At 39.8% G+C, this 12348-nt stretch overlaps 1 protein-coding gene across 1 annotated transcript in view; it reads right to left on the bottom strand.

Annotated features, from left to right (window-relative positions):
• Positions 1-12348, bottom strand: part of FMN2 (formin 2) — a 166637-nt gene that overhangs the window by 30201 nt on the left and 124088 nt on the right. The window contains exons 13-15 of the mRNA XM_035108373.2: positions 11979-12038; positions 10812-10932; positions 1657-1749 (exon numbers count right to left, since the gene is read on the bottom strand). Coding sequence (XP_034964264.2) covers positions 1657-1749; positions 10812-10932; positions 11979-12038 — 274 coding nt within the window. The remainder of the gene's footprint in view (positions 1-1656; positions 1750-10811; positions 10933-11978; positions 12039-12348) is intronic.

Genomic DNA, 12348 nt, shown 5'->3' with positions numbered 1-12348 from the left:
CATGGTACTCTTCTGAGCACTTGTCTGGGTTGAGACTGGGAGGCACAGTGCTAAGATGATTCTAGTCCTTATAGAAAACCATTATCAATTTCAATTTCAGTGGATTTCTTCTCCACTCCTTGGCCATTGGTGCCTCAGGGTCCTATTCTGCCCGCTACCCTATTCTTTACATGAACCCACTGGGAGAAGTCATTGGGAAGTTTGGCTCTTCCTCATTTTTCCATTTGCTCATCTCAGAAGACTGCTGAATTGGTGACAGGAGGAGTTACCAGGTTGGATGAAGGGGAACAACTGAAACTTCATCTGGATAAGACAGATGTGCTATCAGCTAGGAAATTGTCCACTCTCAAGGGAGGTGTTCAACCAAGACTCAGATGGGCTTGCCATTCCTCTGAAGAGCCAGTTTCACAGCTGTGTGTAATCTTGAACTTGGCAGTAATTGGGGCAGCTCAGGTTGGCCCAGGAATGGCTTTTAACAGCTTATACCCTACCTGCGACTGGGCTACCCTACCCCCATATGGTTTTTAACTTAATTCCTTAATCAACTTTCTAGTTTTTTCTTTCTTTCTTTTTTTGTGATCAGAGAGCTCTTCAAAGCTGCCATCAGATTAATATGGAAATTATCTGACTCCTTATGGAAAGAACTCAGATTTTTTTTTCTCCTGAGCTTGGAAAAAGTCTCTCAAGTAGTGGGAGCAGCAGCTAGGAACCTTCTCCAACTCACATTTTTAATGTGAGCCAGAAAAGAATTCAGGGGCTTTAAAAGCCCGCCACTCATTTGAGGCAGGCTGTTACAATCCCCCGGAAGTCATCTTTGGCAATTACTCGTAGCAGTGTAAGATTGTCCTCCATGAACACGGTCTTAACAGTGAGCCTGTAAGTGACTGTGAAGGCTTCAGAGACAGTGCTGATAGCTCTTGTTTCTTAGCTGATGGTACACTACCACTGAAGATGCCCAACCACATTTCTTTCAAAGTATTTCACATCAATCCCAAAGTACAAGGTTCTAACCTTTAAAAATAATAATAATTAGAAAGCTCCAAATGGAAAGGAAAATCACAATAACTATCATATTCAGTCCTATAGGAAATATCAGTCTGAGTTCTCCAGCAATTGGCTTGGAAACCTGAAAAAGCTAAAATGGAGGTGAGAAATAAACCATGGATTGTGAAGTCCACTTTTGTGGCATTTTCTGTGAACGTGACCCAAACATTTTACAGAATTCCTTAGATTTTGTTTTCAAAACATGTGGCCTTTCAAAGACAATTTGCAAGTGAAATGAACCAGAAGACTGAACACATCATATTTTTAATACTTTGAAAAGTATCACCATGTCTTTGGAGACAAGTCAAAGCACAGCTTCAACTTCCAGTTTTATGAAATTGTCAAGAAACAAATGTTAGGAAATTGTTTCCTACACAGAATATGAACTCATCAGAAATATATATTCAAAAGTCAAAAAGCTGCCTCTATTATCATTTAGAAATGGAACACAGAACAGGTAGAGGTGTTCTGAAATGCAATGCCAATTGATTGAACTAATCTACACAGATATGTGGTTTCAAAATAGACTCTTTATTCACCATGTCGAAACATAGTTTCCATAACCTTCTTTTGATAAATCTTGGAATGGTTCAATGGCACCTCATTATTTACCTTGACTTATGAATTTCTCCATGCTGTCTTTAAAAGGCTGGACGTGTTCTTTTAATGAAAACTGGCAAACTTTGCCCGCTTCCGTCTCACATCCTGAAAATTGAAGTAACACACTGCATTAGAATGAGATTAATTACAAACAAACTTAAGCTCCAGTATTGGCACTTACATCTGATCCCATGAACTGTTGGCTCCAGCAAGCTTCTATGACTGTTTTACAATCACATGCAAATTCAACTGAAATAGTATCAGACCCATTTTGGATTGGCACAGTCAATGCCACTTTACCATGAATAGGAACTCTCAGGAACATGGCATGGATAGAGAGAGAGACACAAAGCTATGCCATGCTGATTCACCTACATGTCAATATAAGCCATCATAATTTTCACCAATCCTCCTGCCTCCATTCTACATTCCATACTGTTTCAGCACTGAAACAGTATGGAATGTAGAATGGAGGCCTAAAGCATGAGGATTGGTGAAAGATAGATGCCTTTACTTGTGTGTGTGGAAGTGCTTTCCACTAGTTTACCACTACCACTGGATGCAACCCAATGACCATAGTCTATTCAGATTCCCGGGGCCTAGGTTTGGTACCTGTGGACAAGACTGTAAGAAATGTGAATAGTTGTAAATAGTTAACCAACATTTACTGCCTGGTAGGAAACTTAAAAACAAAACTTACTTCTGCCTCAGAGAGGTAGCCTCATAAAATATATACACATATGCAAAGTAAACCATATTTCTAAACTTTGTGGAATTGACTACTCAGCTACAGTAATTTACCAAGGCTCAGATCACACACATTTGTAAACATGCTTAACTATACTACCATGTGAATTCTATTGACCTCAATGAAACCATTCATGCTTACAAAGTTAAAAATATACTTAAGTGTTCATAGGCTCAGTGCCTAAACAAATGCAATGCTAGGTCAATTTCACAGCAAGTGCAAGAGCTGCAGTGCAACATAAACTTCATTTGATAGACTATGTGGTCTCTGACTTTTGTTGTGTCTTCAGGCAAAACCAAAATGCTTTATGTGCTTATTTTTTGTGGCAGCTATGGCACATTCATGGTAAAGGATACTCTATATCTTCTCCAAACAACTGAGAGCTGGAGCAACTCCTCTTTAAGGAAAGCTTACAACATTTGGGGATTTTTAATTTAGAAGAAAAAAGTGAGAAGTGTATAAGATTTGACAAATTCATGATTAGTAAGGCTATCAATAGCTGCTAGTTATGATAGTCCATGCACTATCAGAACAGTATGCTTCTGAATAGCAGTTGCCTGTAGTCATGAGCAGGGAAAGATTACTTAGTTCATTTCCTCCTGTGGGCTTCCTACAGTTGTCCATTGTGGGAACAGAATGCTGGTCTAGAGTGCCTTTGTTCTTACCCAGAAGGCTATTCTTACATTCCTAATGAAGATTAGAATTCACCCTCTTCAAAATGCTCAAGAAGGCCTTGCAGATCCCAAAAAAGAATCTTGCAAATATATTCCAAATGTTTCAAGAAACTAACATATATGTTTTGGTTATTCTCAGCTGGTGGCTCCTAGCAAATAATCATATTTCATGACTGCTTTGAAGTTTAGGTCATCTGCAGCTTATCCTTACCTCTAACCTGTATCCTCCCCTACAGCAAACCAGTGTGAATAGCTGCTACCAGCAGGGAAAACAAAACCCAGGCAGCCTTCTATCCACTACCATCCCAGATACATTTCTTTATGTGTAAGAAGCAATAAGCACATATTCATCATAAGGTTAAGTAGCTTGCTTAGAGAGTGACCAGACTTGTAATGTTATATATGGTTCATATATAACATTTAAGCTATGAACTTAAAGGTAAATGCTACCAAATGCTTCTCCCAGCCACGTGGGATAAGAAAGGATGGGGAACTACGAGTCACAGGTTCAATTGAGCTCAGGCTCAATTCCGCTAAATCACAGTTTAGCATTGGCTGTGAACTGAGCCTATGTGTCACTATCAGGTTTCAGAAAACAATGCTCTACTATAATTTATGGAAGAAGGCAATCAGATGCACAGTTCCATTCATTTTATTTTAATTAACAAAATTATAGACCACATTAAAAAAATAAGTTATTTGCACAAGATTGAAATATTTCTAAGAAAACGCCAATAAAATCAACATTTAAAAACACTTAACCATAATAAAATGATCAGAATATAGATATAATCTGTATTGTTTCTAGTCAATGCGCACATAAAATGATGGTTAAGCAACATTCAATGATACCTGGACCACTCACAGGAAGAATATCGGCTAATTTGCCAAGATGTTGATATTTAAAATATTGGATTCTGTGAAAATCCATATTCATCCAATGGGGAAAAAACTGTGCAAGGTATTAATTTGCCCCCAATCTTAAACCCACTTACTAGGGAGTAAGATCCACTGAATTTATGGAGGCTTACTTCAAACGATGGGATGCGGGGATTTGAACCGCCGACCTTCTGATTGGCAAGCCCTAGGCTCTGTGGTTTAGACCACAGCACCACCCGCGTCCCCATTAGGGATACAGATCTTACATATTCCTGGAAAGAGAAACGCCATCTGATCTGAGTACCACAGAGTCATATAGAAATGCTTGAAGTCGGTAACTTTAAAGGGAGTTCAGATTTAACTTAAAACAGAAACGAAGCCAGGTTTATCTGAATTGCACACTTTTCCATGAGAAGAGAAAGACCTCTCAATTTTCTTTTATTTATTTTTTTGGTATTGTTAGGACTTATGCTAAGGACTGTTGAAGCTTCAAAAACCTCTACAGACAGCTCCTTGTTTGGAGTTTTAAGGACAGTAAAACATGACTCACAGATTGACTGAAATCCTGGCTTTATTTTACATATGGTTTAGGTTTAGGAGTCTGCATGCAGCAATGTTTCAGTCAATTAACCCTTTCAGCAATGTTTGCACAGGCTACTGAAGTATGTGGGTGAAGCACTAATGATTAGCTTGCCACAGCAATGTTTTACGTGGAAATCCTAAGAGGTTTTTAAGCAGCGGTCATGAAAACCACTGTTGAGTTGAGTAGTCCTATTACCTTGAAATGAATTATGTCAATATTAGCAGTGTGTGGGTTGTAGTTCATTAGCCTTCAGGACCATAGCCTTAAAGTACTCTTACATGCCTATAGCCCATGTTAAAGTGACATGGACTCAGTGCGACACGAAAAGCAGCAGCAGGAGGGCTCCTGACATGAATTTTGCATTAACTTCTATAGGAACTGCTGACCTGGGTCTGCTCTGGGTGAACCGGAATGCAACTGGTCAGATCTAGTAAGATTGTTTTGTATTTCTGAAGTCTGAAGGTTATCTGACACACCACCTCTCAGCTATAAAAATGACTTTCCCTCCTTAAAACACACACAAAAGATCAATTATTACAGGACTGAAGTCATTTCTAGAAGAAGAATAAAAAACACTTAGAAAAACGGTGAAAAGTACATAGTATAATGCAAAAGTGATATGTCTATGGAGGTTATACCAAAATTGTAAACCACTACAAAATGGGTACAGTTGAGAGAAGCATAGCATGTTTAAGTGTCTGACTGTGTCAGGATTACTTTTGCTCTCTTTTAATTGATTCTAGTGCACAATTTCTGCATGAACGTGAAGGGGGCAGATAGAGATGTAGAGAAGGAAAGCCATTCCTTTATAGAAGAGTCTTTGCTTACATTTCAATCCAGAATCTTCAATGCACAACTGGTGAACTTAATTTTTCATTGTAAACCACATCTACTGAGTGTATACTGGACCAAATCACACAATCAGTGTGATGTGTTTGCAGTAATGTCACCCAAAGTCTCCATTTTACTAGGCAAGATCCACATCCCTATGAACTTGTTAAGATAGCAAATCCATGCTTCTGGAAAGAGGATGATATCCCTCTGTGGCCTGTCCCACCTCCATGCACACTCAAGAAACCTGAACACCCAGTAGCTGAAAATGTTACGCCCCCTGTTGCAGGTGGGGTTTCAATTGTTGAACTGTGCTGCAGTGCTGAGCTGCAATTATGCCATACATTAATATATCCAAATGACTAGTCATAATTTAGTCCAGGGATCAGCAACATTTTTGGGTCTGCGTGGACACAACAGCAAACAAGAGAACCTATTGTGAGCAACACACACACCCCACAACCTATTGGCTATAATAAAATGCTTTTTTCAAGCCTACTTTGAGTGGGGGTGGGGCAGGAGAACCTGTGAGCACCAGGGGGCTCATATGTTGGTGCATATGAGCCCCCAGACACCACATTGGCAATCCCTGATCTAGTTTTATCTATGCTTATTGAATATGCTCCTAATCAATTTTGGAGCCTTTTTTTTATTTAAAGAAATAGTTTGCAATGGAACATCTTCCAATGTACCTAAATATACTTTTTACAAGGGTAGAACCAAACTTCAGATGTGACTGAAAGTAGTGGAACTGGAGCCAAAAGTACTGGGACTTGAAAATATACTCATTTCAGCGCTATTTTCAACAAACGCTAAGATGCAAGGGGTGGGGAAACCTGCAGGAGTTGACACAAAGTTCTAAACTTAAAATTCTCCTGTATCGTTTCGATGCAGTAGCAGCCTTCCTCTTTAACAAAGCAAGTTGATTTAAGTATTGTAGCAAGTGCTAAAATTTCAAGTGTGGAATGACCGAGTTACTGAAAGTTATTACTCGACATGACTGCATCTAGGAGGTCTGCTGACAGCCCGGAGAGATCAAAAGCAGATCAGGTTGCTTAACAAACTATATGTCACTGAACTGAGAAAGGCTAAACTGAGAATCCTGGAGAGCTGTGAAATTGGGGAGCAATTGATGGAGCCGAACCAGTAGATATATTAATAAAATCCCAAGCTGTCTCGGATCCTTTGTTTATTAGAGTGTCTGGTACATAACAGATTAATGTCCAGCCACATAATGCTTTAAAACAAGGGCAGCAGAAATTGGTGGCAGCTGAACAGAATGATCAGTGAAATGTTACATAAATAGTTACGAAAACTGGACATGAAATTCATGCTCTAAAATAGAAGAAATACCCCAATATGCTCTTTTGAAAGTCTAAAATTGCATCTTCTTTACATAATACCTCTGAAGTTCCCCCTCACACCAGTATTAGCAGACTCTACTGCACAGTACTGCTCATAAAACAAACAGGGAAAATAAAAAGGAACCTGTGCAATCATCCTGAAAACATATATAAAAACAATCTTTCCCCACAAAATTTTCCCTTTTAAGCACATGTGCACCCAAGCTTATCATCCTGATTACACACCATAAAGAAAACATTTTACATTATTATAAAAATAGTTTTAAGTTATCATGATTTCCCACAGATTGCTAATACAGATGTAGCCACTCAGGCTAGCTGTTGCTCCATTTTTATGTAGCACAACTTTCAAAACATAGGTAGAAATTTCAGAGGAAATAGCAATCACAGTGCATGATTAGATTCGGAAGGGCAGAAATAAATGCACTTTACACCCAGCAACCAATGGGGCATAAGCGATGCAGGTATACCACTTTGAGAATTATTTTGTGCACCAACTTTGCTCATTAATATAGTCATTTTTATTTTCTCAGTTGTGGAGAGAGAAGTACAAATCAACAGTTTTATACTTAAGGCTCTCAATGAAAAGTCTGATTTAGAATCTGAGCAGATAGATGACTCTCAGACTGGTTCAGTGATTCCATGGTTCCATGGACCCTATCAACTTGTCCATGGATCCTATGAACTGGTTCCATGGACCCTATGAACTTGTCCCTATCTTATTTTTGGTCTTGTCATTATCCTCCCTCTGCGAGCCCTACCAAACAACTTAAGCTTTCTACTACTAAACATGGGATACAAGACAAAGAAGTGGTACGGTCCTCCTTGCTCATGACACACGTGAATAAATTTCCAGTAGGTAGTAGCATAAATTTGCCTACTGATGAAATACATGAAATAAAAGGTGCTTGATAAGTGTTTAGAGCTAGGATAAAGCTTATGGCTTACATGTTAACCCAACTTCCACTGTCAGGATCATCATGTGGGCAGGGTTTCCACCCGCAGGATGTACAAATGAACATAAAAGGAGCCCTTCTGGATCAAGCCAAAGGCCCATCTAGTCCAACATTTAATTTGCTAAAGGCCTGGAAGAAGAGGAATGCTTTGCCTGGCACCTAAAGATGTGTAACGTAGGTGCTAGGCAAGCCTCCCTGGGGAAAGCAGGTTGTCAAGATGTTCTCATGATGGCCAGCCAGATGCCTATGGGAAGCCTGCAAGCAGACTGGAGTGCCACAGTACTCTCCTCAATTGTCATTCCCAGCAACTAGTATCCAGATGCATAGTGGCTCTGACTACAAGCAGGAGAGAAGTGGAGGGTTTCACTGATCTCTCCTTCCCCCTCTGCCCCTTGAAAATCTGTTCCAGAAGGTTGGATGAATCTCTGGAGCAGCATGAGAGGCATGCAGGTAGCTGCAGGGAAAGGGTAGATGGGCAAAAAATGCTGTTTCACCCATGAATTGGGGAGCAGGAGCCCCTGCTTGATCCCGGTTCCCTTCATGAATGGAAGGATTCTTCCATTTGTGTCGGGCTAGGTAGGATCCAGGCCTCTGAATTTAAGTTTTACTAGCTCAGGGGAGACAACGTGTGACAAGGCCTTCTCCATGGCAGTGCCCCATCTATGGACACACCTTCCCCGAGAAGATGCCTCTGCCCCTCATACTGATGATGTCTAGACACAAACTGAAGACATCTTTGTTTAGTCAGACTTTTCAGATATGAATCTCAAGCATAATTTCAGCAGCTGGCATTGTTTTTGTATGTTTTTGTTTCTTTGTTTTAGAGATGTATTTTTAGATGTTTTTAATTATTGCTTGATTATTCTTCTGTGTTGTTCACTGTCCTATGCTGTCACAAGAGGAAGGGCCATAAAGAAAGAAAACTGATGATAAATGACTAGCAAGGAACATATATGACAATATGCAAGAGGAAAATAAGAGTATGCTTGAGCCTCTATGTATATGCAAGGAATCTGTGTTTGTGCAAGTAAGAAAGAGATATATGGTGGGGAATGGAGAGTAAGAGTACATATCTGTTTAGTTTAGACCCCTCCCCCCCCAAAAAAGAGTATTCAGCTATTACGATGAGCATCCAATGGTTTATAAAACTTGCAAAAGCCATCAATAAATTCAGCTAAAGCCATTAAAAGGATTCTTTTCGTCAAGTGAAATTGCACTAGCTTTAATGCCATGCTAAATTTGCTGCTTTGAAAACCTCAGAAAATTGTTTCCTCATGTGAGAAGAAACTCATGTCATGTTTTTCCAACTGCTTGTGACTCTTAAGAGCTTTATCTTGCAACCTTAATCACCAGTCTCCATTTAGAATGACATCGTTTGACTGTCATGGCATACATGTGCAGGACCAGCATTATATTAAGCAACTGAGAGATACTGCATGGTTTCAGATTGGCTTGTATAAGTGAGAAGCAGGGGAAATCTCCATTAATAATGGCAATCTCAGAACTTGATTATTGCAATGTGCTCTATATGGGGCAACTCTTGGGCCTCGTCCCAAGGCTCTAAAGGTAAAGATAAAGGGACCCCTGACCATTAGGTCCAATCGTGACCGACTCTGGGGTTGCGCGCTCATCTCACATTATTGGCCGAGGGAGCCAGTGTATAGCTTCCAGGTCATGTGGCCAGCATGACAAAGCCACTTCTGGTGAACCAGAGCAGCACACGGAAATGCCGTTTACCTTCCCGCTGTAGCGGTTCCTATTTATCTACTTGCATTTTGACGTGCTTTCAAACTGCTAGGTTGGCAGGAGCTGGGACTGAGCAACGGGAGCTCACCCCGTCACAGGGATTCGAACCGCCGACCTTCTGATCAGCAAGCCCTAGGCTCAGTGGTTTAACCCACAGCACCACCTGGGTCCCGCCCAAGGCTCTAGCTGATGTGAAATGCTGCATCGAGACTTGTTGGGGACAGACACTACTGTGCTCCATAGCTTGCACTGGCTGCCCACATGCTACAGGGGCAGGTTCAAGACTCTTGTATTAATTTACAAGGTCCTTAATACAAAGTCCAGGATATCTGATGCCTTATAGCCCTGCTCAATCACTGTGTACTTCAGGGGAGTCTCTGTTAGTAGTCCCCCATGGCTCAGATACTTGGCTTGTATCCACAAGGAGCTGTGCCTTCAGCATTGTGGGCCCAATTTTCTGGAACTCCCTTCCAATTGAGGTCAGACAGGCCCCCATCCCTACTGAACTTTCAGTGCTTACTGAACATTTAAAATGAAAATCCACCAGGATCTTTAATTGTGGGACACTGAAGAACATTTCCCAAAGGATCCAATACTAGCTTCTGGAATTGGAAAAGCAGAACCATTTCAAAGCATTATCTCCAACAGCCATCTCAGACAGATACCATGGTCATTGGTATCAAAAGCCGCTAAGAATTCCAAGAGAACAACAAAGGCAGTTTCAGTTCCAAACCGGGTCTGAAATATATCTAGAAAATCAGATTCATCTTGTAATGATGTTCAACCACCAAGACAAGAATATTAGCAACTGTCTATGGCTAAATAAACATCTGTCTTGTTGAATATATGTCGTGGTTTAATACCATCCTGCTGCTTTGGAGAGCTAGATTAACAGAACAATCCTATACATGTCAACTCATAAATGAGCTGCACTGTGTTCAGCAGAACTTATTTCCAGGGCTGAAGCCTAAATAGCCCATCAAGAATACTCTGGCACCTTTAACAATTTATATATCAAGCTCTGTGTTCTTAAATATTGTGCCATGCTTTCCATGCAAGTTATTTCAGACTTTCTAAGTGATATGTCAGAAATTCCAAATGATGACTTCCCTCACAGCCCATTCACCTTCTCAAGACAAACCACATAAGTTATTTTTGAAAAGCTCTAAATATGAGAAGGGCAATTTTAAAGGTTTATGTAGAATATCTGTTTTCTCTTCTGTAGAAGCTTAGTTTTGCAATCAATTGCTGATAGCATTCACTTGAAGGCTTTTATTCATATCTGTGACATACATTTGGCTTTATGGGCACCATATCTTTCAAACTTTAGATACACAGAGAGAAATCTTCTAAATGTTTCTCAAAAGGGACTGCAAACTTACGTACCTCGCAAGTCTTTTTTGAGTTTGCGGAGATCCTTCTGAAACTCTTCAAATTTTAACTGAGTAGCTTGAAAAAGGTCTTGTGGCTCTGGAAGAGGGAAGATGCATTGTTCTTTTCCAGCATCCTGACAAAGCATGAAATAAATAAAAATTAAAAATTAAAATATTTGCAACTGAGATATGAGCTCTACTTTTAACACCTACTTATTAAAGCAAATATAGTATCGAAGTAGTCAAGGTACAGGCTTGTTAATACCATATAAATGGAATCCAACAAGCAAATGGGCAATATTACTTGGTAGCTCATTGTGTGCTGGTGGAAAATATAGTCTCCAACTATATTTAAAATGGTAAAAAGTAGAGTAGAGTGGCCGGAGACTCAAGATGAGTGGGGTAGCTGTATTTTTTCGGCTGTAAAGCAGATGGCGACCAGGGCATAGTTACACAAGAACAGGGACTGGAAACCTGTAGCCATCCAGATGTTGTTGGACTACATTAGGCTAACAACCTCTGAAGAGGGGAAAGAGACAGCTTTCTCATCCCTGCACTGAAAGATGAACCGAAGCTCCGTGTGCCCATTAAGCCCAGTAGTAATTTGACCTGAAATTTATTTCCAGATTCATTTCTGCAAAAATGATGTACACATTTTCTCAGGGACGGAGGCCTGAGCTAGTACCATTGCCTTCTCAAAATCATGGATATGCCAGGGTAACATGAGATTGCAATTTCCAATTCTAATTTCAGTGTATGCAATTTTTATGCATGATTGCGAAGTATTAGTTTTTGTTGTAGATGGCATGTGCAATCGTGAATGGATTGTTTTGGCAGATGTCTCTGACGCCACTGAGGGGTAAGCTTCAATCTACCATTCTGGTCATTTTTCTTTTAAAAAAAGCATGTTATTTTGCTTATTGTTTTTTTATACTGTTGTATCCCACTCTGGGACCTTAGGGTGAAGAGCGGGTTAGAAATCTAATCTAATAACCATAACAACAGCAACAACATTTCACCTCAAAAACATACCTACGTTCCTAGCAGATAATGGTCAATCAAAGCTATATACAGAGCATACTGTCACATTTAAACAATTAGAAGACAAGGAATTAAGCTTCAGTGACAGAAGCAAGAAAACAAAAACAAAAAAAGTTAAAATGGAGAAATTTATACCTACCTCATCAAAATTACGCAAATAATATGAGACGATATATGACAGAAGACTTCTGCTGTTGTCCTGTACAGGGGCAAAATTAAATAAAGAAGCTATTGTGCATAAAATGCATCCAATTCTTGCTCATCATTTTTATTTTTTATACAATTGGTGAACCATTAAACTAGAAGGTGAAGGAAACATAGGAAGAGGACAAGAGCATTATAACTCGGAGCTGTTATGTTAGCAGAGAAGCAAGAGCTGACATATTGAATCAGGATTAAATGAAATAGAGTCCAATCTTGCATGCATATGGACAGAAAATTAAAGGGAGTGTTGAATGCCCAAAATATGAGGACATGTGTACAGTCTTTTACTTTATCCTGTGTTTCAT

The sequence above is a fragment of the Zootoca vivipara genome, chromosome 3, assembly GCF_963506605.1.
Source record: "Zootoca vivipara chromosome 3, rZooViv1.1, whole genome shotgun sequence".
Lineage (NCBI taxonomy): Eukaryota > Metazoa > Chordata > Lepidosauria > Squamata > Lacertidae > Zootoca > Zootoca vivipara.
This window is presented reverse-complemented; position numbering and strand designations above follow the sequence as displayed.